The sequence below is a fragment of the Heterodontus francisci genome, chromosome 43 (genome assembly GCF_036365525.1).
Source record: "Heterodontus francisci isolate sHetFra1 chromosome 43, sHetFra1.hap1, whole genome shotgun sequence".
NCBI lineage: Eukaryota > Metazoa > Chordata > Chondrichthyes > Heterodontiformes > Heterodontidae > Heterodontus > Heterodontus francisci.
Window position 1 is genome coordinate 13,190,348 of NC_090413.1, and position 27,063 is coordinate 13,217,410.

The 27,063-nt window shown below is 47.4% G+C and overlaps 1 protein-coding gene across 2 annotated transcripts in view; it reads right to left on the reverse strand.

Annotated features, from left to right (window-relative positions):
• LOC137355606 (atherin-like) overlaps window positions 1-27,063 on the reverse strand; it is a 103,532-nt gene that overhangs the window by 8,978 nt on the left and 67,491 nt on the right. Inside the window, exons 6-8 of one of the 2 annotated variants that reach the window (XM_068020918.1) lie at window positions 10,594-10,687; window positions 9,154-9,265; window positions 5,427-8,220 (exon numbers count right to left, since the gene is read on the reverse strand). In XM_068020918.1, the coding sequence (XP_067877019.1) occupies window positions 8,071-8,220; window positions 9,154-9,265; window positions 10,594-10,687 (356 nt within the window). In that variant the 3' untranslated portion in view covers window positions 5,427-8,070. Of the gene's footprint in view, window positions 1-5,426; window positions 8,221-9,153; window positions 9,266-10,593; window positions 10,688-27,063 lie in introns of those variants that run through there. The other variant, XM_068020920.1, reaches the window with a different exon arrangement.

Below are 27,063 nucleotides of genomic sequence, written 5' to 3' on the forward strand. Positions count from 1 at the left end.
GAGTTATGAGTATTTTTTTTCATCCAGAGGGTGATTGGGATCTGGAGCTCACTGCCTGAAAGGCTGGTAGAGGCAGCCTTTAAAAAAATACTTGAATACGTACTTGACTTGTCATACCCTACAGGGCTATGGATCAACAGCTTGAAAGTGAGATTAAGATGGATAGCACTATTTAGGGTGGCAAATACATGATGGGCCAATTGCCTCTTTCTGTGCTGTAATTTTTCTATGTTTCTAGGCTTTGTACTTGTTCTCATTAAATGACCTCCAATCCATCCAGGTCCTTCTGCATTTGATCAGTCCATTCTCAGTGGTTTGTAGCTTCGGCATTGGCATCAATGAAATTCTTGTATATAGTGCCCTTCATGACAGAATATCACAAAGCACCTTATAGCCAACAAAGTACTTTTGAAGTGTAGTCACTGTTACAACAAAGGAAATATGCCAGCCAATTTGCACACAATGTCTCACAGCAATGTGATAATGACCAAATAATGGCTGGAAATTTACGAGGAGGTGGTGGACCTGCCCACTGGGTGGAAAGCCGGGGGGCAAGTTCTCTTCCGCCGGCCCTGGAAGCCACAACCATATCTTGCGTGACTCAGGCAATTAATTGCCTGTAGTTGTGGCTTTTGCCCCTCTGAAGCAGGATGTCCTGCCTCCAAAAGGTGCAGACCAATCACCCCAGCCGTCACAACCAATTTTACCACCCCCCCCACCCCCACTACTGGGTGTGAGGGGTGGAGGTGGTGTAAAATTGCAGCTAATTTGTTTTAGTGCTGTTGGCTAAGGGATAAATATTGGCCAGGATACAGGATAAAATTGTGGTCATGGAATCTTTTACACCCACTTGAGGGGCAGACAGGGCTTCAGTTTAACGATTCATGAGAAATATGGCACCTTTGATGGTGCAGCACTGTCTCAGTTCTGCATTGGAGTGTCAGCCTAGATTATGTGCTCAGGTCTATGGAGTACGACTTGAATCCACAACCTTCTGGCTCAGAGGCGAGCGTTACACATTGAGCCATAGTTGACACCGAAAGCAGAAAGGCCCCTGTCAGTGCTCCCTTCCACATACCTGATCTGCACAGGACCTATCCATCCAGCAGTGCAATAGTTCCAGATCAAATGCAGGTGATCCTTGTCCACTTGTACCTGTCGTTGGAGCCTCTTGGACAAGGGTCAGATTAGCTGCCCTGCCTAAATATTCTCCTTTATTCAACTTGCGCTACCTTCTCTTTCCTGCTGTCTGGGTTCTTTGTTAAGAAATTCTTCCATTACTATAACAGCTAAATGTCAAAAAAGATTTGAGATCCTTTAAGGAATTGAGCCCACAATGGGAGCAAGCAAACTCCCTAATGTTGACATTTAAACCTCTGCTGCCTATATCCTAACTTGTACCTAAGTTCCATTCAGCCATCAACTCAGTGCTCAGTGACCTACAGTGATTCCCAGTGTCGCAAATGCCTCGATTTTTAAAATTCTCACCCCTTCTTTTCAAATCCCTGAATTACTTTGCCCCTACCCATTTCTATACTCTCCTTCAGCCCTACTACCCTTTGACAGTTCTGCACTCCTCCAATTCTGGCCACTTGCGCAATCCAAATTTTCACTGCTCCACCAATGGCAGCTGTGTCTTCAGCTGCCTAAGCCTAAACTCTGAAATTCCCTTCTTTAAGACACTTTTTAAAATCTATCTCTTTGACCAGCTGTCCCATTTCATGTGGCTCAGTGTCATAGTTTGATAACACTCTTCTGAAGCACCTTGGGATGTTTTACTCCCAAGAATAAGGTGCTATACAAATGCAAGTTGTTGTTACAAAATGAACATGCTTAGTCACACTGAGAAATTCCACAAACCAACAAAAATCATTTTGAATCAATAAGTTTATTAAACACATTTCATTTCGATATTGTTGCTTATTGCTTAACAGCATCTCATTTAACAAGAATAAGCTCTAAACCGCACCCTATCCATTTTGTGCACTCCATTCAAAACACATGGCTTTTAGTTACTCCTTTATTATAAAACCACACAATTTAAACATACAAAGATTCTGTAAAGCGCAGTGACAGCTGCTGTTTGTAAGGCTCAATATATCAGTACCAGCATCGAATACCACCCCACTCAAAGGGAACAGTAGCAGTCGATTGTCTCAGAGGCACCGCGCCATCTCTATATGTGTGGTACACAGCATTTTGCACCACACGGAAGTCCATTGCACAGGGTTGCACCTTACTGCCAGTTTGCAGCACTCTTGAGCAATGAAACTCAACACAAAATGGCACACCAATCTCAGCACCTGGAATAGAGCCCTGCTACCATAAGAATTCAAGTACGACAACTGACAGAGAGACAATTCTGAAAACAGCACAGGACATGTGGAGTGCAAAAGGAAAGCTGATCATTCTTCAACTAGAGACAAGGACGTAATGCACAAGAGTAATGGCAGTAAACTGGTGGAGAGAACTTCTAATTTTCATTCCCATTAGTTTCCTGCCCCTTTCAGCAATTCTTAACATATGCGCGAGAATTTTTGAATTAGCCTTGTTTTCTTCCCCCCTGTCCCTGGCCAGACTGCCCTCATTCGCAGTTACATGACCACACCTGAAACTTATCTCGTGTGGTGGGGGAGGTCCAGAACAAGGGGACTTTGTTAACATTAGAGCTAGGCCATTCAGCAGTGATGTCAGGAAGTACTTTTTCAAACTGAGGGTCGTGGAATTCTGGAACTCTCTCCCCAAAAAGCTGAGTGGGGGGGGGGGGGGGTGAGAGGGAGTGGGTGAGAGGGAGTGGGGAGGGGTGAGAGGGAGTGGGGGGGGGGGGGTTGAGAGGGAGTGGGGGGGGGGGGGTTGAGAGGGAGTGGGGGGGGGGTTGAGAGGGAGTGGGGGGGGGGGTGAGAGGGAGTGAGGGGGGAGGTGAGAGGGAGGGGAGGTGAGAGGGAGGGGGGGGTGAGAGGGAGTGGGGGGGGTGAGAGGGAGTGGGGGGGTGAGAGGGAGTGGGGGGGTGAGAGGGAGTGGGGGGGGGTGAGAGGGAGTGGGGGGGGGTGAGTGGGAGTGGGGGGGGGGTGAGAGGGAGTGGGGGGGGTGAGAGGGAGTGGGGGGGGTGAGAGGGAGTGGGGGGGGGTGAGAGGGAGTGGGGGGGGTGAGAGGGAGTGGGGGGGAGTGAGAGGGAGTGGGGGGGAGTGAGAGGGAGTGGGGGGGTGAGAGGGAGTGGGGGGGTGAGAGGGAGTGGGGGGGGGTGAGAGGGAGTGGGGGGGGGGTGAGAGGGAGTGGGGGGGGTGAGAGGGAGTGGGGGTGTGAGATGAAGTGGGGGGGGGGGTGAGAGGGAGTGGGGGGGGGTGAGAGGGAGTGGGGGGGGTGAGAGGGAGTGGGGGGGGTGAGAGGGAGTGGGGGGGGGTGAGAGGGAGTGGGGGGGGTGAGAGGGAGTGGGGGGGGTGAGAGGGAGTGGGGGGGGGTGAGAGGGAGTGGGGGGGGTGAGAGGGAGTGGGGGGGGTGAGAGGGAGTGGGGGGGGTGAGAGGGTGGGGGGGGGTGAGAGGGAGTGGGGGGGGGTGAGAGGGAGTGGGGGGGGGTGAGAGGGAGTGGGGGGGGGGTGAGAGGGAGTGGGGGGGTGAGAGGGAGTGGGGGGTTGAGAGGGAGTGGGGGGGGGGTGAGAGGGAGTGGGGGGGGTGAGAGGGAGTGGGGGGGGTGAGAGGGAGTGGGGGGGGTGAGAGGGAGTGGGGGGGGTGAGAGGGAGTGGGGGGGGTGAGAGGGAGTGGGGGGGGTGAGAGGGAGTGGGGGGGGTGAGAGTGGGGGGGGAGGTGAGAGGGAGTGGGGGGGGAGGTGAGAGGGAGTGGGGAGGGAGGTGAGAGGGAGTGGGGGGGGGTGAGAGAGGGAGGGGGGGTAGAGAGGGAGTGGGGGGGGTAGAGAGGGAGTGGGGGGGGGTAGAGAGGGAGTGGGGGGGGTAGAGAGGGAGTGGGGGGGTTAGAGAGGGAGTGGGGGGGTAGAGAGGGTGGGGGAGTAGAGAGGGAGTGGGGGGGGTAGAGAGGGAGTGGGGGGGGGTAGAGAGGGAGTGGGTGGGGTAGAGAGGGAGTGGGTGGGGTAGAGAGGGAGTGGGTGGGGTAGAGAGGGAGTGGGGGGGGTAGAGAGGGAGTGGGGGGGGTAGAGAGGGAGTGGGGGGGGTAGAGAGGGAGTGGGGGGGGTAGAGAGGGAGTGGGGGGGGTAGAGAGGGAGTGGGGTGGGGTAGAGAGGGAGTGGGGTGGGGTAGAGAGGGAGTGGGGGGGTAGAGAGGGAGTGGGGGGGTAGAGAGGGAGTGGGGGGGTAGAGAGGGAGTGGGGGGGGTAGAGAGGGAGTGGGGGGGGTAGAGAGGGAGTGGGGGGGGGTAGAGAGGGAGTGGGGGGGGTAGAGAGGGAGTGGGGGGGGGTAGAGAGGGAGTGGGGGGGGTAGAGAGGGAGTGGGGGGGGGTAGAGAGGGAGTGGGGGGGGTAGAGAGGGAGTGGGGGGGGGTAGAGAGGGAGAGGGGGGGATAGAGAGGGAGTGGGGGGGGTAGAGAGGGAGTGGGGGGGGGTAGAGAGGGAGTGGGGGTGGTAGAGAGGGAGTGGGGGTGGTAGAGAGGGAGTGGGGGTGGTAGAGAGGGAGTGGGGGTGGTAGAGAGGGAGTGGGGGGGGGTAGAGAGGGAGTGGGGGGGTAGAGAGGGAGTGGGGGGGTAGAGGGAGTGGGGAGGGGACAGAGTGTGTGGGGGAGGGGAGAGAGGGTGTGGGGGGGGTGAGAGGGAGTGGGGGGGGTGAGAGGGAGAGAGGGAGTGGGGGGGGTGAGAGGGAGTGGGGGGTGAGAGGGAGTGGGAGTGGGGGGGGTGAGAGGGAGTGGGGTGAGAGGGAATGGGAGTGGGGTGAGAGGGAATGGGAGTGGGGGGTGTGTGAGAGGGAGTGGGAGTGGGGGGGGTGAGAGGGAGTGGGGGGGGTGAGAGGGAGTGGGGGGGTGAGAGGGAGTGGGAGGGGTGAGAGGGAGTGGGAGTGGGGGGGGGGGTGAGAGGGAGTGGGAGTGGGGGGGGTGAGAGGGAGTGGGGGGGGTGAGAGGGTGGGAGTGGGGGGGGTGAGAGGGAGTGGGAGTGGGGGGGGTGAGAGGGAGTGGGAGTGGTGAGATGGAGTGGGAGTGGGGGGGGGTGAGAGGGAGTGGGGGGGGGGGGTGAGAGGGAGCAGGGGGGGGTGAGTAGTGGGGGGGTGAGTACTGGGGCGGGGTGAGTAGTGGGGGGGGTGAGTAGTGGGGGGGGGGTGAGTAGTGGGGGGGGTGAGTAGTGGGGGGGGTGAGTAGTGGGGGGGGTGAGTAGTGGGGGGGGGTGAGTAGTGGGGGGGGGGTTAGTAGTGGGTAGGGTGGGTAGTGGGGGGGGTGAGTAGTGGGGGGGGGTGAGTAGTGGAGGGGGGGATGAGTAGTGGAGGGGGGGATGAGTAGTGGGGGGGGGATGAGTAGTGGGGGGGGGATGAGTAGTGGGGGGGGGATGAGTAGTGGGGGGGGGGATGAGTAGTGGGGGGGGGATGAGTAGTGGGGGGGGGGGATGAGTAGTGGGGGGGGGATGAGTAGTGGGGGGGGATGAGTAGTGGGGGGGGCGATGAGTTGTGGGGGGGGGATGAGTTGTGGGGGGGGGATGAGTTGTGGGGGGGGGATGAGTAGTGGGGGGGTGAGTAAAGAAAGGGGAGGGTGGTGTCAATTGAAAATTTCAAAACTGAGATTTATAAGATTTTTGTTAAGTAAGAGTATTAAGGGATATGGAACCAAGGCGGGTAGACAGAGTTAAGATACACATCAGCCATGGTCTGACTGAATGCTGGAACAGGGTCGAGGGGCTGAATAGTCTCCTACTGTTCCTTTGTCAGCTTGGAAACATGCTAGGCTAATGAGGTGTTAGCTGCACTATATAGCCAAATGAACCCACCAACAAATTGTCTCCTAGGTTAGCAACAAGTTGTATTAGGTCTGTTGCGTTTTCACATGTTGCACAATGTTGGAGCTGCATCTGATTGGCACAGCTATAGTAAAGATGTTAAATGGTGTCTTCCTGAAACCAGTGCGAATACTCCCAGATCAAGTTCTTCCCCACTTACATGCCAATTTATCCAATTAATTCTGCAACTGAACTGCAAGACAACTTGTGGTACTAACACCACAAATTGGGACCCGATTTTTATTTCTTTAAAGAGTTTCTCAGATGATGAATGGTGGTCAGTTAAATTTAACATGACAAATTACCCTGTAATCCTCAGCTTTCACTAACACTGACCAGCAAAGGCACCTTCTGGTTTACAGGTCTTCAAACCAAGTCCTCAGGCACGCAAATGAACCGATGCAGCAAGTAACAGAATCTATCAAGTGGCTCCTACTGGACTGCAAATGCAAACTGAACTGTAAGCTGAAACTTGTGCTAAAACTGCTGGGGAAGTTAGTGGAAGGTCACAAGAAAAAACATTTAACTCAAAAGTTTACTAAACAGAAAGAGATTTTTAAAAAACTCACACTTTCAACTGAGTGTCGGAACACATGGCAGAAATGTTCACAATCCTGCACGTGAACAAAACCAATTTTGCAGTCCAATTTTGCTATGGTATGTTCTAAAATTTAAAATGCCCTGAAAAATTAACTGGAAATGAATCCCTAAAAACAAGGAATTGGCTAAATCTGTCACCTTCACTGTGCAACACTGCATTCAAACTCTATCCATTTGACAACCCAACAGCTTGGTTATATATACTAACCCATGTCCTATGATGCTACAGATGGAGAGTCAAGACCAAGTGTAGTTCCAAGTTGAGCGTGGTTAGAGTCTAGGGCAAATAACTGGACTTGAGTACCCAGATGTAATTCAGTTCCCATTACAAAGGCATACATTCTGTTGTCATTTTGATATTTCCCTTATAAATTCCTGTGCCCACATTTGTAATGGAAACTACCTATGTAAATGGATCCTGTTCTAATTATATCCTCCTACCTATAGTGGTGCTGCAACACAGGAGGGCATGGTTACAACATAACACAATTACAATAGCCAGAATTCCATATAAATATAGACAAAGGAATTTATGAAGAAAAATGTTGACAGGAAGTGCGAGCAGAGGCCAAGATTTTTAATATAGATATTTTTTAAATCCTGCAGATTCATTCGCAAACACACAATGTCCTGCATGTGTGAGCAAGCAGTCATAACCCAAGCTCACAGGATTTCAATTTAAGGCTTTCATTGCATTTTGGAATATACAGATAATATATAATAAAACCTTTAAAAATATACAAGACACACTCCCAGCACCAGTAACAACTGTACAGCTTGAAGCAAAACTCCAAAGTGATTAAATTAAGAGGGTGTAATTGTCAAAAGATAGAGCATGGAAATAACATTCGTAACAATCCCACTGCACCATAACCTACGTGTCCGACGAAAAGATTTTGTGTTCACCTTGAAGGGCGTTCCCTTTATTGGGAAGCTACAATCGGACTGTCAGCTCCCAACTGACTGTAGGAAGATGCTCACTCTGTTCAGTACTTATTGCTTAATCTCGTCCCGCTTCTTTTGGGCTTTTATTTTCGCTTTTCAGTTTCCAATCCTCGGGATGCGTGCAAGAAAACCGCACAGTCCCTCTAAGTGTGCATCGTGACGCTTTTTGTGCACTTGCGTTGTCAAACAGGATGAAGGGCAGGTTTTACAGAGAGCACCTCTTCCATGTTTGAACAGCAGTGCACCCAGTTGCAGAACAGCACAACCACATCACAACCAGTCAGTGGGGCCATTCCTTCCTGTCGGCAAGACGACGAGATCCTGGAACATGCCCAGCACTGGGAGTTCAGCTACACCACGGAAAAGGGAGGTTCCAGTATAGTGTGGGTCAGATAGTGAAAGAAAGGCTTCAACACTTACCAAACCCTACTTTATACAAACCCACCACTTTTTCTTAAATACACTTAATCCTGGTGGCATTCCTCCTTTCACTTTAAAATAGAATGAATTTAATTTGGGAATATATTAAAGTGAGGCTGCAGTGGAGCATGTGCAGATAGAAGCTGGGTGTATGGGGCAGATAATCTCCTACCAATGGCAGGCATCAATCAGCATGAGGGTGTCTCATTGTTAAAATGATGTAACTGCAGCACCTTGATATGATATTCGTATATCTTTAGTGCAGGGCCCAGTTTAATTGCCAGTCCCGTCAAAACATCGTTCCTCTTCATTAGGAGCAGGGACTTGCCATCAATCTCCTGGAGTAAGGAAGATTAAAATTTTCCCATTAATTAACGTTATTATTTCACTGGAATTAGGTGTCCACTCTCTGCCCCAAGCATGGAGTACATTATGCTTTAGCTACAGCATTAAACCTGGACATCTCTAACCTACTTACGTACAGGGATATCAGACCCTCTGAGTAGAAATCCGACACACCACCAGGGGTACCAGATCGTTCCAATTTGGGAAGCGTACGTTCATTGCCAGGAGTATCTGATCCCTTTGAAAAGAAGTCCAATACCCACCACTAGTACATCAGTGTCTTGAGTCCAGAAGGTAGCACTAGTTGGTTTACAGTCCTGCCAGCACTCGCTAGGTAGATTCCACCATGTGGGGTGTTAGTTTTTGCTTGACCCAATCAGTAGTATTTACCACAAAATAATTGTCAGTTTCTGACAAGTGTCCCATTGAACATAGAGGGCACCAGTGAAACAACCGGCTGACAACCAACTAAAAAGGTGGGCAAGTTTAGACAGTTAGTGAAAACACCAAGAGCCGGATGGAATCCCAGCATATAGTTACCAAGAGCCAGCTGCTAAGAGCAGCCCTTTTTAAAAATCTGGTCCTTCTAGTGACCGTCCTTAGTGTGTCCAGCAGTACAAAACCCAGCAGATACAGGGCACTGACAGCATTCCAGAGCGTGGGCTGTTGTGTGCAGGAGGTCACTGTCCTGAAGACTGGTTTATCTGCTGCTCCCACATGGGGACACAGTATTCCATTCTTCACTGACAGAATTCCACTACAGCTAGTTGCCACTCAGGTGTGGGCTGTGCGTTTTATTGTTAAAATTATTATAAACACATATTCAGTATTTTGGAGCATTCATTCAGAAAATGGAAACACCGGCCCATTTCCTAAAATCAAAATCATGTGTAGGAATGCAAGCGCCAGAAAGGTTCCACACTCACCTGATCCTCGAAAGCACCAGCCTGCTCTGGGAATCCTGCCTCTTTGAAATAATTCACTACATCAGCGATGCTCCATTCAGTTGGGTCGACAGACTTCCCATTCTCTTCCAGGCTGTTAACAAAGACGCTATCATCACTATTCCCCCTCAGGGTGCTGAGACATACTGGGCTACAGTTCCATTGGGCACTGCCAGCCAGTGCTTCTCAGCCAGTTGAAATGTGAAACAGCAGGCGGTAAAGGGGTGGTGAAGATAGAGTGGAAAACATTGATAAGAAGGATTAGACATGATAGGAGAGTAAAAAAAAATGGCCCTGCAACCACCTTAGCTATGACTGTGATTCTCACCCTCCATCCAGAACAGGAAGAAAGATTCTTGGGTCACAGTCTCTGTTTGGTCACGCTCAGCCTCAGGCTCCAGACATTCAATTGCAGACACCATCTCAGGGTCAGACCCCAGATGTCTGGTTCAAAGTGAATAGCTCTTCGGTTGTCCATGAGCTTTCTAGGAAAAGTCATTAGGGAGAAGGGGTATTTTCATGGCTCAGTATACAGAAAACACCAAAACCATAACAACATGAGAATCATATGAAAAAAAGGGAAGAGAGAAAATCAATAGGAGGACAGTTGATTATAATTAGTATATTATCAATTTAATTAAAACGAGTAGATCTCAAGGTGTTGTGCACAGCAAGCCAGTTGATGAGCTGGTTTATTGCGGCATAGTGGTTAGCACCGCAGCCTCACAGCTCCAGTGACCGGGGTTCGGTTCTGGGTACTGCCTGTGCGGAGTTTGCAAATTCTCCCTGTGGCCGCGTGGGTTTCCGCTGGGTGCTCCGGTTTCCTCCCACAGCCAAAGACTTGCAGGTTGATAGGTAAATTGGCCATTTTAAATTGCCCCTAGTGTAGGTAGGTGGTAGGAGAATGGTGGGGATGTGGTAGGGAATATGGGATTAATGTAGGATTAGTATAAATGGGTGGTTGTTGGTCAGCACAGACTTGGTGGGCCGAAGGGCTTGTTTCAGTGCTGTATCTCTCTATGACTCTATGGCAGTAGAGGTCTATGTGAGGTGGTGTGTCTCTCTGCTGCTATGTTGCAGTTGTGTTTATGTGGCATATCTCTTTAAGGCAATTTTAAATATAAGCTGGTGGTGTCGAAGGAAGTTTGATAGGTGCTTGTACAATCCTGGTTCCAGGTCAGAAGAAACGAGTTTGATTAACTTAGAATTTTGATGTGGCTGACAGTTATAGCTGGAGATTTCTGCTGTGCCCACTGTACATTTCTTGATGCCTTCATGTTGTGTTTAACAGGAAACAGAATGAGAAGTCAGAGCAAAATATGCAATGTACAGCAAATTTATGAACAGAATATGGGGGGCAGGCACTGGATGGACAGCAGCAAAGAGACTGGACACTGTCAACTATCTGAGTGAGTTACTTACAGATGTCTGTCCGTGGGGCCATTCTCTTCAGGGACCATGTCTATTGGAGATGCTGATGGTGTAAGCAGACACGAGGCTCCACCAACCTCACGAACTGTCCAACAAGAGTAAAATACAAATATCAGACACTATAGTTACTGTAAAAGCAAAGCTGGAAATCTGATGAAAGGTCACAGACCTGAAACGTAACTCAGTTTCTCTCTCCACAGATGCTGCCAGACCTGCTGAGTATTTCCAGCACTGTTTTTATTACTATAGTTCCTGTAACAGGCAGCGAGTGAACTACAACAACTTACAACTTACTGTCACAAACTTAAGTGTAACAAACTGCTAATCAGAAACTTACAAGTGCAATATTCCTGAAGCACTGTCACACTAATGGAGAGACCAGAGGTGCTGAGATTGTTCCCCTCAGAGCAGGGAAGGTTAAGAGATTTAATTGAGGTGTTATGAAGGGTTTTGATAGCATAGATAGGGAGAAACTGCTTCCACTGGTAGATGAGGCCGTAATCGGAACACAGATTTAAGGTAATTGACAGAAGTGCCAGTGGGGAGCTGAGGAAACATTTTTTGATGCAGAGAGTTATGATTCGGATTGTATTGCCTGAAAGGGTGGTAGAAACTGATTCAAAAATAACTATCAATGGAGAATGGGATGAACACTTGAAAAGGAAATGGGGTAACAGTGGGGGGCTGGGACTAATTGGATAGCTCTTTCAAAGAGCTGGTGCAGGCACGAGGGGCCGAATGGCCTCCTTCTGTGCTGTATGATTCTATCACTTGGAGAAACAAATGAGAAATGGTATTTAATTTCAATAATAAAAACAGAACGTGCTAGAAACACTCAGCAGGCCTGGCAGCATCTGTGAAGAGAGAAGCAGAGTTCTGATGAAAGGTCACAGACCTGAAACGTTAACTCTGTTTCTCTCTCCATAGATGCTGCCTGACCTGCTGAGTATTTCCAGCATTTTCTGTTCTCATGCTATAAAGAAAGACTTGCATCCATATAGTGCTCTTCACAACCTCAGGACCTCCCAAAGGTCAATGAAATATTTTTGGAAGTGTAGTTACTGTTGTAGCGGAAATGTGGCAGCCAATTTGCACACAGCAAGCTCCCACATACAGAGAATGACCAGATTATCTGCTTGTTTAAAAAAAAGTGATGATGGCTGTGGGATAAATATGGGCCAGGGAGAAATCTCTTGCGAATAGTGCCATGGAATATTTTACACCCACCTGAGGGGGCAGATGGGGGCCACGATTTCACATCTCATTGAAAGGCGACACCTCTGACAGTGCAGCATTGCCACTGGGGTGTCAGCCTAGAATTTGTACTCAAGTGTATGAAGTGGGACTAAACCCACAACCTTCTGACTCAGAGGTGAGAATACTACCCACTGCACCACGGCGGACACTACTGAAAATACTAACGTGTGAAGGGTGCAGATAAGACTTACACGTGATAGCCTCCGAACAGCAAACTCGTAATCTCAGCCACACTCCAAGAGGAAGCAAATTACATTGAGTGGTCCTTTCTTTTAGATTCATTCATTCACGGGATGTGGGCGTCACTGTCAAGGCCAGCATTTATTGCCCATCCCTAATTGCCCTTAACTGAGTGCCTTGCTAAGTCATTTCCGAGAGCAGTTATGAGTCAACCACATTGCTGTGGGTCTGGAGTCACATATAGGCCAAACTGGTACGCAAGGCAGATTTCCTCCCCTAAAGGACATTAGTGAACCATATGGGTTATTACAACAATCTGGTAGTTTTATGGTCACCATTACTGATGCCAAACTTTTTATTCCAAACTTACTAAATTTAAATTCCAAAGCTGCCATGGTGGGATTTGAACTCACATCTCTGGATTGCTAGTTGAGGCTTCTGGATTACTATTTCAGTAACATAACCGCTATGCTACTGTACCTGCTGCTGTACATCTATCAGCAGAAGGTTACACTCGGGCACTGGCTGGATCTGAGAGGTCACTGAGACAGTGTCTCAGGCAGAGAACGCTATGTTGCTTTGGAGAAGGAGGGGACGGCAGGCATAAGTAGCAGGGCAATAAATAAAAACATGCACAAATTGCACAATCTCAATTCAAACTGCTAATCTGCAAAGATAATTGAGTCACATTTCTTTGAAATCTATAGTTCAGTTTAAAAGAAATTGTGAAATTTCAGACCAAGTCTGTTAGAAAAATCAACCGCTTTCTCCTGAATATTGCCTCCTTTAACGGACTCTCAAACACCGTTGGAATAAAACATGTCACTTTCTGAATTACTTTGGATGACAGGTCAATTGGACTGCATCGAAAACTAGCAAGCGAAGTACTGAGGAGAAATGTTTGTCACGTACCGAGCTGGTTACAGAAACACAGCTTTATTTTCATCTGCTACAAAGCTGTCATTGTTAATTGGAGGTGAACCTAAAGCTCCAGCGCTGCAGTAGCAGAAGAAAAGATCAAACAGCATTACCGATTCAGAAGCTTCCAATAATAGCAAGTGACCCTCCTTGCCTGAGGAGTTTTTGTGTGCAGTTGAGTGTATATCATATTCAATAACCATAAAGTACTGTGAGCAGGACGCTACCACAGCTGAAGGGTAAGGGACAAGAGGAGAGCAAACTCGAGAATACACAACAACCTGAATTTACACAGTACTTTAACACAGTAAAATGTCCCTAGGCGCTTCGCAGGAGCATTGTCAATATTTGACACTGAACCACGAGATAATAGGACAGATGACCAAAAGCTTGGTCAAAGAGGTGGGTTTTAAGGAGTGACTTAAAGGAGGAAAGAGAGATACAGAGGGAAGGAACTCCAGAGCTTGGTGTCTTGGCAGCTAATGGTGGAACGATTAAAATGGAGATGCACAAGAGGCCAGAATTGAAGGAGCACACCGATCTCGGTGGGTTGTAGGGCTGGAGAAGGTTACAGAGCTAGGGAGAGGAGAGGCTATGGAAGGTTTGATAACAAGTATGAGAATTTTAAACTGAGGTGTCCATTCCACCCCCACTAATGATTCGGCGTCAGGGTTAATAGCTGTAAATGTATTGTATCATTAAGTGAACCGGCGATCCAGTGGACTTCTATGTCAGGGGTATCCCACTATAGCCGACCACTGCGTGAGGCAGTCTTTGCAAGGTCATCTAATACCAACACGGAAAGTTCCCGTAGAGGTCCTTGCAGAACCCCATCCATAGTCTGAAACTGGAATGTCCACTTGTGGCAAAGACCAGTTGCATGCTAACCATATCTGGGTTGAACAATAGGTAGTCACCTATCCCATGTACCTGTCCATCTGGACGACAGGTTGGGTTGGGTGGGGTGGGGGCACAGTGGTAGGATTTACATCCTGCCTGATAGTCTCGTCATGACTGGACTGCATAAGGTCCACTACCATCACGCTCAGGCTCTGTGCCACCATGAATTAGACTTGCAGGCAGTCTCTCAAACCTGGTTTTTTTTTTTAGAGATACAGCACTGAAACAGGCCCTTCGGCCCACCGAGTCTGTGCCAACCATTAACCACCCATTTATACTAATCCTACACTAATCCCATATTCCTACCACATCCTCACCTGTCCCTATATTCCCCTACCTATACTACCTACCTATACTAGGGGCAACTTACAATGGCCAATTTACCTATCAAACTGCAAGTCTTTTGGCTGTGGGAGGAAACCCACGCAGACACAGGGAGAACTTGCAAACTCCACACAGGCAGTACCCAGAATTGAACCCGGGTCGCTGAAGCTGTGAGGCTGCGGTGCTAACCACTGCGCCACTGTGCCGCCCACTGTGTTGGTCAGGTTCAGTGAGCAGAGGTGTTCTGAGAAAAGACCTCTGTTGAGATACAGATGGAAATACACTCTTATAAGAACATGAAGACAGCGGATTGCAGAGTCAAACCCTCCAAGTCATTAACCCTTGCTAGTAAGAGAATTGGCATCAATTTTGGTCTTTGATGTCATAGGCATCTGCACTTCTCCTAATAGAAACTTTGAAAGGAACAAACGCCTGAAGTAACAGGAGAGAAAAGGACAGGGAAAGAAGAAAGAACGTCTATGTATATAGCATCTTTCATGACCTCCCAAAAATGCTTTATAGCGATTGAACTTTTTTTTTTGAAGTGTAGTCCTTATTGTAATGTAGGAAATGCAATGGCCAATTTATACATAGGGAGTACTTCTCTGCTCTTCTTCAAAACTCTTACTTAGAACCATGGGACCTTTAACGCCAACTTGAGGGGGCATATGGGCCCTAGGTTTAACGTTGCATCCGAAAGATAACACTTTTGACAGTGCAGTGCCCCTTTGGTACTGCATTGAAGTTTCAGCCTACTTTATCTGTTTAGGTCTCTGGAATGGGACTTGAACCTGTAACTCGGATGTTCTTAGTCTTACTCCACTGGCAATTTGCTACTCAAGCTTGTTGCTGGGTCAAAATCCTGGAACTCCCTACCTAACAGCACTGTGGGAGTACCTTCACCAGACTGCAGCAGTTCAAGAGGGCAGTTTTCCATCACCTTCGCAAGGGCAATTAGAGTTGGGCAATAAATGCTGGCTTTGCCAATGATGTGCACACCCCTTGAAAGATTATTAAAAAGCTACTTGCCACCATAGGAGGCTTAGATACTCAAGCTGGAGCAAAGATCACAAGTGGCAACTGAAAGAGAGACACTTATGAGGTTGATAAACTCAGTTACTCCTATTGGAAGTACTTAGTTAACCTTCTACACTCTTCTAAATTCGTCAGTTCCACTGAAATCTCTCCTGCCTTCTGCTTCCCCCTTTGAGTATTGGGCAACAAGTGATCATGAAAGTAGCGAAAGGTTATCACCAAATCAAGCCGATAAAGATCATTAAGAACAGTGACTGAGATGGCTCTTCAGGTGAAAATGGTCAATGGTGACATACTCCAAGCTAACACCATCAGATCTATCGGACACTTGACATCAGTTGATTGCTTTTCTGAACAATTTATGCTCGGCATAATCTTCCCATTCCAAGACATTGACTATGGTAATACTGGTCTTGTTGAAACGTCAAGACAAAGATGGACAGAGGTATTCCATCAGACATGTCTAGGGGCAATAAATGTACGCTGCTACTTTATACATCACTTAAATCCTTTTGTTCAACTTCCTTCCAATTTGAAAGAATCACGGAACTGAGTGGAACCAAACTCAATAAGTTAACTGAAGACAATGGCAGAAACCAGAATATTTGTCTATGAGGCAAAACACAAACATCAGGAATACAATGTGTTTTTTATGTATCACAGGAGTGAGAAAAATCACATGGTCGCCCACGCCAACATCTTAATGCTAGACATCTTTATGGGACACTGTCTCTTCTGAACTTCCTTTGTCTCGAACAGCATCATGCTTGGTGTTATAGTTCAATCTTTGTTCCTCCAACACTTATCTTGCTCATAGCATCATAGAGTTATACAGCACAGAAACAGGCCCTTCGTCTCCGTGCCGGCTATCAACCTATTATTCTAATCTGATTTTCCAGTATTTGGCCTGTAGCCTTGTATGCTATGGTGTTTCAGGTTCTCATCTAAATACTTCTTAAATGCTGTGAGGGTTCCTGCCTCTACCACCCCTTCAGGCTGTGTGTTCCAGATCGCAACCACCCTCTGGGTGAAATTTTTTTTCCTCTAATTCCCTCTAAATCTCCTGCCCCTTACCTTAAATCTCTGCCCCCTGGCTATTGACACCTCCACTAAGGGAAAAAGTTTCTTCCTACCTACTCTATCTATGCCCTTCATAATTTTGTATAATTTTGCTGGGCTACAGTTTACACAAGCAGGCTTTGAGTCTGCTATGAACTGAAAGTTGCATCTTTATTCTCTGCCAGCTATGTTTTCCAAAGCCAGATTGAACAATTAACCCAAACTATGGCAATTCTTACTGGAGATATGTGGAATGTCAGTATATTGGCCTGTTACCTCAGCAGATGAAAAAATACAACTCACTGGAATACTCAGCAAAGTTGGCCAGATTTATTTAGAGAAGTTTACTGAATCAAAGATATAGTGATTTACTATCTTGTACAGAAGTATGTTCTTCTGTTTATATGCAATTTGAGTGCATCTATCACACTCAGAATCATAGAATATTACAGCACTGAAAGAGGCCATTCGCCAATCAAGTCTGTGCTTGTCTCCATAAGTCATATCACATTTCTTACAGTAAAATGCATTCAGAAAGACAAAAAAACCTACATTTATACAGTGCCCTTCACATTCCTAGGATGTCCCAAAGTGCTTCAGAGCTGATGAATTACTTTTCAACTGTAGTCACTGTTGTTTTTTTAAAGGCAAATGCATTAGCCAATTTGTGCAGACCAAAGATGCACAAACAGCAATGTGATAAATGACCAGTTTTTATTGTGTTGTTGATTGAGGATTGAGTGCTGGCCAGGCCACCTGGAGAGCTCATCTCCTCTTCAGATTGTACTGTGGGATCTTTTACATCGAACTGAGAGAGTGCCAGTATAATGTCTCATCCGACAGACTACATTTCAACAATCCTTTAGTACTCCAGTAAAGCATCAGCCAATATAATGTGCTCAAGTCTCTGAAGTGGGACTTGAACCCACAACCTTCTGACTCAGAGGCGAGAGTGCTACCCACTCAGTGCCAGCTGATACTTTGATACCTACTTTTCTCTGATCTGCAATTTACAAGGACCTAGCAATCTTAAAACTTTCCTCACCAAATTGAAATTATACTCACCTACCCTTCCCCCTCTTTCACTTGCTTAAAACCTACAAAGTGACTCCTGATAACACAGACCATGCGCAGAGCGAGTGCAGATATCATCAATGTGTGCAAACATCTGCCAGCCTGCCAGTATGCATGCACGCATTGACGTCACCATCCTCAATAGCCGCAATAGCTGGCTCCATTCCCCTGAACATTACCCCACTCCCTCCCGCCAACCCCGTTTCAATCGCCGCTTTCAATTTCCCACTCCATCCCGCCTTGCCACTGCCTTCACTCAGCCACTCACTCCCGCCCTCGCCGCTTCCCCCCAGACCGCTCACTCCCCGCCTCGTCTCTTCCCCCTTCAGCCTCTTGCTTCCCGCTCCAGCCCACGAGGCCGCATCCCCCCCTACCCTCCACCCCCCGGCCACTCGCTCTAGGCCTCACCACTTCCCTCTTCTTGGCCACTCGCTCCCGCCCACGCCCTTCACGCCCCTCGATCTTTTTCTCCCGGCCTCATCTCTTCCCCCTTCGACTGATCGGTCCCTGCTGCGCCGCCTGAAGAAGCGACAGCGGGCGGGTGAGGGGGGGAGAAATGAGCCGTCGAAGCGGCAAGGCGGGGAGTGAGCGGCCAAGGGGTGACAGGGCAACGCGGGAGCCATTGGCCAAGAAGAGGGAAGCGGCGAGGCCTGGAGCGAGCGGCCGAAGTGGCAGGGCGGGGAGCAAGCGAGCGGCCAAGGTGGGGAAGCAATGAGGGTGGGAGCGAGTGGCTGAGGGAGAGCCAGCAACAGGATGGGGAGCAAGTGGCTGAGGGGGGAGCGAGTGGTGAGTAGACGGGCGCGGGAGGGAGCGGCAAAGAGAAACGTGATGGCAGGAGGGAGCGGGGTACTGTTGGAGATGGGATGGAGGTGGCAATCGCAGCCACTGTGGGGATTTTGGTTTACGGCTGCTTTTTCTGATAAATTGAGCAGCGCCATCTTTATTACTGGCAGTTGCCTGAGACCTTGCAGACAGTGATGTTTCAGTGGATGAGGCTTTATTTGTGCATGTGCCAATACTGCGCCACCTAGTGGTAGGGTTGTCAGCAAACGCAGCCGCGAACCTATTACATTTCTAAATTTTCTCAGTTCTGCTGAAAGGTCATCCACCTGAAATGTTAATTTTGTTTCTCTCTTCACAGATGCTGCCAGACCTGCTGAGTATTTCCAACATTTCCTGTCTTTATTTCAGATTTCCAGCATCCACAGTATTTTGCTTTTGCAATTAGACTCTGCCAGTCCACAGGCTGTGTTTATTTGCAGCAATGAGACTTTTGACCTTAAAGAGACAGGTCAGAGGGAAACTAGTTCGTACAGTGGAATAGAGATGGGTTTTTCACCTCTGGGATCTGGTTTCAAATCGAATCTAGACTAGTGGGACGAAATTCTCCTCTGTCTGTTGGCTGCAGTAGAGGGAGCTTTATTCTGCATTGGATTGTGCTATACTTGACTTGGAGAACTTGATACTCCAATTAAATATTGGGAAGACAGAAGCCATTGTCCTCAGTCCCCACTCCAAACTCTGTTCCCTAGCTACCAACTCTATCGCTCTCCCTGGCAATCACCTGAGACTAAATCAGACTGTTTGCTATATTTAATCTGGAGATCAGCTTCTGTCACATATCGGTGCCATCACTAAGACTGCCTATTTCCACCTCCGTAACATCGCCCGATTTCACGCCTGTCTCAGCTCATCTGCTGCTGAAATTCTCATTCATGCCTATGTTACCTCTGGACGTAACTATTCCAATACACCTCTGGCTGGCCTCCTACATTCTACCTCCGTCAACTTGAGGTCATACAAAACTCTGCTGCCCATGTACTTACTCACACTAAGTCGCGTTTAGCTATTGCCCCTGTGCTTGCTGACCTACACTGGCTCCTGGTCAAGCAACACCTCAATTTTAAAATTATCACTGTTTCAGTCCTACTCAGGCCCACTCTCTCACCTCTTTTCCAGTACACTGATGACTGTATTGGTGCCACTTCTTGCTCTTGCCCTGAACTAGAAAATTTCATTGACTTTGCTTCCAATTTCCACCCTTCTCTCTCCTTCACATGGTCCATCTCTGACAATTCCCTTCATTGATCTCTTTGCCTCCATTTCTGGGGATAGGCTAACAAACAATAAGCCCACAGACTCCCACAGCTATTTTGACTATATTTCCTCACATCCCATTTCCTGCAAGGACTCGATTCCATTGTCCCAGTTTCTCCACCTTGTCGCATCTATTTGGATGATGCAACCTTCCATACTTGCAGTTCCAATATGTCTTCCTTTTTCCCTCAACCAAGGAATCCTCCCACCGTGGTTGACAAGGCTCTCGACCTTGTCCATTCTATTTCACACATTTCTGCTCTCACCCCTTCCCCTCCCTCCCAGACCACAATTAGGGTTCCCCTTGTCCTCACCATCCCACCAGCCTCTGTATTCAATGGATCATCCGCCACCATTTCCGCCACCTTCAGCGTGATGCCACCAAACACATCTGCCCCTCCCCTTTCAGCATTCCGATGGGACCGCTCCCTCCGTGACACCCTGATCCATTCCTCAGTCACCCCCAACATCCTCTTCTGTTCCTATGAAACCTTTCCATGTAAGCACAGGAGATACAACACCTAGCCTGTTATCTCCTCCCTTCTCACTGTTCAAGGCCCCAAACACTGCTTCCAAGTGAAATAGCAATTTACTTGCATTTCTTTCAACTTCTTACACTGTATTTGCTGATCACGACGTGGTCTCCTCTATATTGGTGAGAGACCAAATGCAGACCAGGTGAATGCTTTGTGTAACACCTCTTATCAGTCTGCAAGGGCGACCCTGAGCTTCCTGTCGCCTGTCATTTCAATTCTCCACCTTGCTCACACTCGGACCTTTCTGTCCTTCGCCTGCTACAGTGTTCCAATGAAGCTCAATGCAAGCTCAAGGAACAGCACCTCATCTTTCGACTGAACACTTTACAGTCTTCTGGACTCAGTGAGTTCAGCAATTTTAGATCATAACCTCTGCCCCCATTTTGTTTTTTTTTTTGCTGGCTTGGCTTTTTCTCATTTCTTTCTTAATCCCTTTACTTTGCGTTCAGACAGCTGCATTCCTGCCATTCACACCTCATCTAGACACATCTTTTGTTTCTGTACTTGTCCCATTACCACTCCCTTTGGCTTTGTACCATGAAACCTTGTCATTCAATCTCTCCTGCCCTCCACCCTATCACAGATTTTCCCTTTTGTTCTTCTTCCCACCCTACCCTCTTTCATTTGCTTAAAACCTATTCCATATGCAACTTTTCTCAGTTCTGATGCAAGGTCACGAAACATTAACTCTGTTTCGCTCTCCACTGATGCTGCAAGACCTGCTGAGTGTTTCCTGCATTTTGTTTTTATTTAAAACTCTGATCCTTGCTAACAAATGCCTCCATTGCCTTGCCCCTCCCTATCTCTGTATTTCCTGCAGCCCCACAGCCCTCTGAGATATCGGCACTCATCCAATTCTGGCCTCTTGAGCATCTCCGATTTTAATTCTGCCATCACTGCTGGCTGTGCCTTCAGCTGCCGAGGCCCTAAGCTCTGTAATTCCCCCCCTAAACCTCTCCACTGCTCTCTCCTCCCTTAAGAATCACCTTATGTGGTACGGTGTCGAATTTTGCTTTATAACCCTCCTGTGAATTGCCTTGGGACATTTTATCATGTTGAAGGCATTATATAAATATAAGTTATTGTTGTTGATACTGACACAGGGTGCTGAAATAGGAACAGTTCCATTCCTCAGAACCTTAGTCCTTCCAAAGGGCAGATCAGCCTAAATACAATTCAACTTTTACATTAGAAAACCATAGCAAAGCAGTTCATAAAGGCATAATTAAAAAATGGACATCAAGCCAAAGATGAAGGGATTGAAACACAAGGATGAGAATATAAAAATTTGATGCTTTGGGAGACTGAGAGCCAAGGTAGAGCAGCAAGATTGTGGTTGGGTGAGCAGGACTCAGTGTGGGATAGGATACAGGTTGTAGAGTTTTGGATGAGCTGAAGTTTAGAGAGTGCAAGATGGGAGGCTGGCCAGGAGACCATTGGAATAATTGATGCTGGAGGTGACAAAGGCATGGATGAGGGTTTTAGTGGCAGGTAGGCTGAGGCGGGAAGGAGACAGGTGATGCCACAGAGTTGGAAGTATGCGGTGAAGCAGAAGATATGGGGTCGGAAGTTCAGTGCAGGGTAGACTAAGATTGTGAACAATCTGGTTCAACCTGAAAGTGTTGTCGAGGAGGGGGATGAAATTAGTGTTAAGGGTATGGAGTTCGTGGTAGTATTGCTATATAGTTCATGAATACCTCAGCTGGGTCCTTTCTTAATCATCTGAAATAATTATGCCTCTGCAGCAGAATAGTGCATTCACAGGGTATTTTCTTTGGGGGGGGGGGGGTTCTCTTAATTGGCCCCCATAACTTTGGCACAAACCACAGACACCCCATGGGGCATCCAACCAAGTTATGATCTGCAGTAGCGCGACCTCCTCACTTCCCAAATGAAGTTCCTAGCAATCATGTACAATGTCCCTGTTATTAGACTTACTGTGAGCAATGACATGAGAGAACTGCAAGTCCAGTACAATAATCAAATTCAGGTCAGATTATTACGGCAGCAAGTAGTAAATATTCTGGACTTGATTTCCTGAAACTGTAAGTAGTTACCTTGGTGCAGTGGTGAGGTGTGTGGTAATCAGCCTCAATTTCGGAGTCCTAGAAAATCAGCCAGCTATCCCAACTCCTGCTGCAAGTACACAATGTAAGCACTATAGGATCTCCCCCGAGTGTAAAGTTTATGTACTTTGGGTGGGTGGGGGGGGGGTGGGGGGGGGAAGGTCAGGTGTGGAGGGGAAGTGTTTTTGGGGAGGGGAGAGGGCAAGTAATGAATTTTACAGTTATTGGGGGAGTGGGAGAGGGGCAATTTAAATGGACTTACATTTTTTCATTAAACTTAACTTTAAACATTTAAATTGAAAGTAAGGGCTCGAAGCCCATGTCACTGGGGTGGGCAGTCCGCCCTGGCTATTTAAATGAGCTGCCGCATTTAATATCGCAGCGGCTCCTCGACGTGCGGGCGGACCGCCATTGTTTTCGTCTGCTGCTGATTACGGTGGCGGAAGTATAAATTTCGGCCCCTAAACTCACGCATGAAGAATGACGACCAGGGCAAGGTACTGGGAAATAGCTAGCACCCATGGTAAGGGTTAAATGTCTTCTGAAGAGAAGGTGGTGTTAAAATGGGCAGAAAATGGAGGAAGAAGATTGAAAAAAGTATTGTATTTTTTGGGTTTAAAACAACTTTTCCAAGTTCCTTTTGCTCCACATCTGTAATAACCATTAAGGAGTGTTACTAGGCAGAATAACATTCTCATGTCAGTGAGATTTGGTCATCATTCAATTATGCATTACTGGTTGGTAGCCACGGGAATTTTGGGAAGGAGAATTATGATTGGTGCACTTTGCTTGTTGTGCAGTTATTGCTATGGAAAGGGTGCGTTCTGATCACTCTCTGCTTCACACACACTTCTTCCAAAATTGAATTGTTGGATTCTACATGCTGAAACAAAATGTTACCAACAAAGGCAACGCCTGTAACTGTTTCAGTCTATAAATAATATAAACTTATGATTTCAGTGGTCCCAGCATTGTTTTTAAACCAGCTACCAGTGACTTGGAATGAGGAATTATAACCATGATCAATTTTTCTCACAAGATTTCTGTGATCGTTTCATAAGAGAGGGGGAGAATGAGTAAAAGAGAAAGAAATAAACAGCATTTCTATAGCGCCTTTCATCTCAGGATTTTCTTATTTGTTCAGGGGATGTGGGCATCGCTGGCTAGGCCAGTATTTATTACCCATCCCTAATTGCCCTTGAGAAGGTGGTGGTGAGCTGCCTTCTTGAACTGCTGCAGTCCATCTGGGGTAGATACACCCACAGTGCTGCTGGGAAGGGAGTTCCAGGATCTTGACCCAGCGACAGTGAAGGAACGGTGATATAGTTCCAAGAGGGGAACTTGCAGGTGATGGTGTTGCCATGCATCTGCTGCCCTGGTCCTTCTAGGTGCTAGAGGTCGCAGGTTTAGAAGGTGCTGTTGAAGGACCTTGGTGAGTTTCTGCAGTGCATCTTGTAGACAGTATACACTGCTGCAACTGTGCGTCTGTGGTGGAGGGAGTGAATGTTGAAGGTGGTGGATGGGGTACCAATCAAGCGGGCTGCTTTGTCCTGGATGGTGTTGAGCTTTGAACATCAGAGTTTTGGATGATCTTAAGTCTGCAGAGGCTAGAATGTGGGAGGCTAGCCAGAATTATGTTGGAATAGGCAAGAGTAGAGGTATCAAAGGCATGGAGGAGGGTTTCAGCAGCTGATGAGTTGAGGCAGGGCTTGAGTTGGACAATGTTATGGAGGTGGAACTAGGCAGTCTTAGTGACAGCACGTACATGTGGCCGGAAGCTCATCGCAGGGTCAAATATGACACTGATTTTGCAAATAGTTTGGTTTAGCCTCAATTGCCAGGGTGAGGGATGGAGTAGATGACTCGAAAACAGAGTTTGCAGCCAGGACCAAAGACAATGGCTTCGTCTTCCCAATATGTAGTTGGAAAATCAGGAAATTGGGCTCAATATGATGGCAAAGTACTTCTGGACAATATAAAATCTGGACAGGTACTTGAATGAACAAGGCATAGAGGGATATGGAATTAATGCAGGCAGGTGGGATTAGTATAGATAGGCATTATGGTCGGCATGGACGCGGTGGGCCGAAGGGCCTGTTTCTATGCTGTACGACTCTATGACTCTAAAATGCCTTCTGTAGAGTTTATAATAGTTCTTAGTTCAACTGAAATCAACATCAGCAGGTGATAACCAAAGCCTGTGATCCAACAGTGTTGGACTCTAAAATCCTTCTAGCAGACGGCATGTGAGCTCCAATCTCAAGGTTTAGAATCCCTTTTTGCTTTTCTGACAGTGCCCTGAAAAAGCTGGGGTGATCATCCAAAATCAACTCTGTTCCGGCACTTGGACCTCTAACAATGCACCTTTCACTGAACCCTCCACGGAGTAACATGGCAATCACAGACAGACCTTAGCCTCTGTTCTGCTCTGCTCGTGCAAACTGGAGGCGAGCTCTGGAGCAGGTAGAATACGCTCTACTGCAACCCTATTCTGCATCTTTCAAAGTCAAAGAGTCAAATCAGCTCTACTCACTAAACAGCCAAGTCTTCAACTCTGAAATTCCCTTCCAGAAACCTCTCCACCTCTCTCTCCTCCTTCAAGACTCACCTTAAAACCTACCTCTTTGACTAAGCTTTAGGCCCTAATTTACCCTTTAGCTCTGTGTCAATACCCTTCTGTGAAGCGGCTTGGGATGTTTTACTGTGTTAAAGGCACGAGGGGCAGGATTTTCCCTCTGGAGGCAGGAAACACCCAAATCCAGTCACAGTGCCTGATTTTCATGAGGGTGGCCAATTAATGGCCAGAGGGCAGGCTCACCATCTCACTGAGGACCGTGGGTGGGCTCTTGAAGCTCGAGAGCCAATCAAAGGCCTTCCAGCTTGAAAGGAGCATCAGGCTGTAATGGCTGGTAAGTGAGTAAGAGGGTGCTTCAAAATGGAGGCACCCTCTCTCCAACTTCTTTAAATAAAAAATGGCTTTTACAACCAGGCCACCACTGTAGGAATGGGGTTGGGGGCGGGGTCGACACCCCATGTACAGGGAGGCCTGCGACTGCTCCTACACCCAGGCAGGCAGGGTGGCCTTAAACTGTCTTAAACTACCCTGCTGCTCCCCCAACTCGCCTCTGCAAAAATGGCGAAAGTGGGATGGAGCCAGGGAACTGGTAGACCGGCCAGTGGCACTATTATTAGTGCCCGCCTATTTCCGATCCCGGTCCCAGTGGGGCCTAAAAATCAAGTTCTATATAAATTTGTTTTTTTATTTCTTTTTGGTGTCTGAGCATCGTTGGCAAGGCCAGCATTTATTGCCTATCCCTAACTGCCCCAGAACTGAGTGGCTAACTAGGCCATTTCAGAAGGCAGTTAAGTGCCATGGGTCTAGAGTTACCCGAAGGGCATTCGTGAAGCAGATGGGTTTTTGCAATCATTATTAATGAGACCAGCATTTCATTCCAGATTTAAATTCCCCCGGCTGCCGTGGTGGGATTTGAACTCATGTCTCCAGAGCATTAGTCTGGGCCTCTGGATCACTAGTCTAGTAACATTACCACTATGCTACCATCCCCATGCAGGTGGTTATTGTTGACCGGCAGCCAGGATTTCCTGCACAGCATCTGTCAACAGTCTGACCGCGTGTGGTAAAAGTACTGCACTATAGGCCATTCAATCCTCATTGAGTTTAACTCTGCCCGCTGCGAAGGTTATACATCATACATACACCTGTCCCTAAATGCAATTAAACAGTAGGGCTACAGTATAAAAAACTGCTACTTTAAATCTAGCAACAGGAAAATGTTACTAGGTGACAGCAATGTTTGCCATGCAAGGGTACCCAAGCATACCAACCAAGATGGCAGCAGCTTTAGGATGCTCCTTGTTAATGGGGTCATGACAGTTACATTGTACACGCACAGTGGCCAATTTATTACAACTACACTGCATACACTTTGCCTATGGTACACAGAGCTGTACTTTGCAAGAAAAACCTGACAGAATGGCGTTCTTAGGCTACTACCCCCCACTAAAACCCCATGCAGCAATATAAAAGGCTTTAACATCTCAGTTTCTCACTGCCCTTGCCAAATATTATGATTGTACACTCTGTACTGCAGCTGAAGCTAACGGCTGACCGCAGATTGGTTTCTTATGCGACAACACAGTTGTGGAAAGAATCGGCCAATGCCAGAACCCAAAACACTCCCTAGCCCAAGGGCTGAAAAGAAAGAACCTGCATTTCTACAGCACCTTTCATGACCTCAGGACATCCCAAAGTGCTTTACAGCCAATTCACACTTCTGAATTGCAGACACTGCTGTAATGTAGGAAACATGGCAGCTGATTTGGGCACAGCAAGATTCCACATACAACAATGAGGTAACTGACCAGACAATCTGCTTTAGTGATGTTGATTGAGAGAGATAAATATCGGCCAGGACAACGGATAGAACTCCCTGCTCTTCTTGGAATAGCGCATGGGATCTTTTACATCCGTCCGAGCAACAAATGGGGCCTCGGTTTAACATTTCATCCAAAGTCCTAAACTGTACATTAAGACTGATAAGAGCAACCCAGCAGCAATGTGCATCAATACTGAAACACTAACCCTAATCAGAGCTACTCTAGCTGATAACCAAAGACAAGACACAAAACTAGCTATGGATTCTCATACCAAATAGTGTCATTAATATGGAATTTACTTTGTTTAATTTGTAATTAAAAAGGAGCAGATGGTGTCTTTTGATCGTAGATCAGATTGATTCATTTAAATTGCTAATACTCACATCAATGCAACGTGTGTTGCCTTCTGTCCAATGTGAAGGTCTGGTTAAACATTAGCTAACTAGACCTATTTGTCTCGATAATAGTGCACAAAGTGACTCTTAGCAGAGAAAAGAAAGTGGGATTCTCTTGCTGCCTGTGTGTGAAACTCGCTGAGATCCACACTTACATAAATGCAGTTAATCAGCAATTTCAATACATACCATTTGCCAAATGAATTTATGAATGTAGCAATT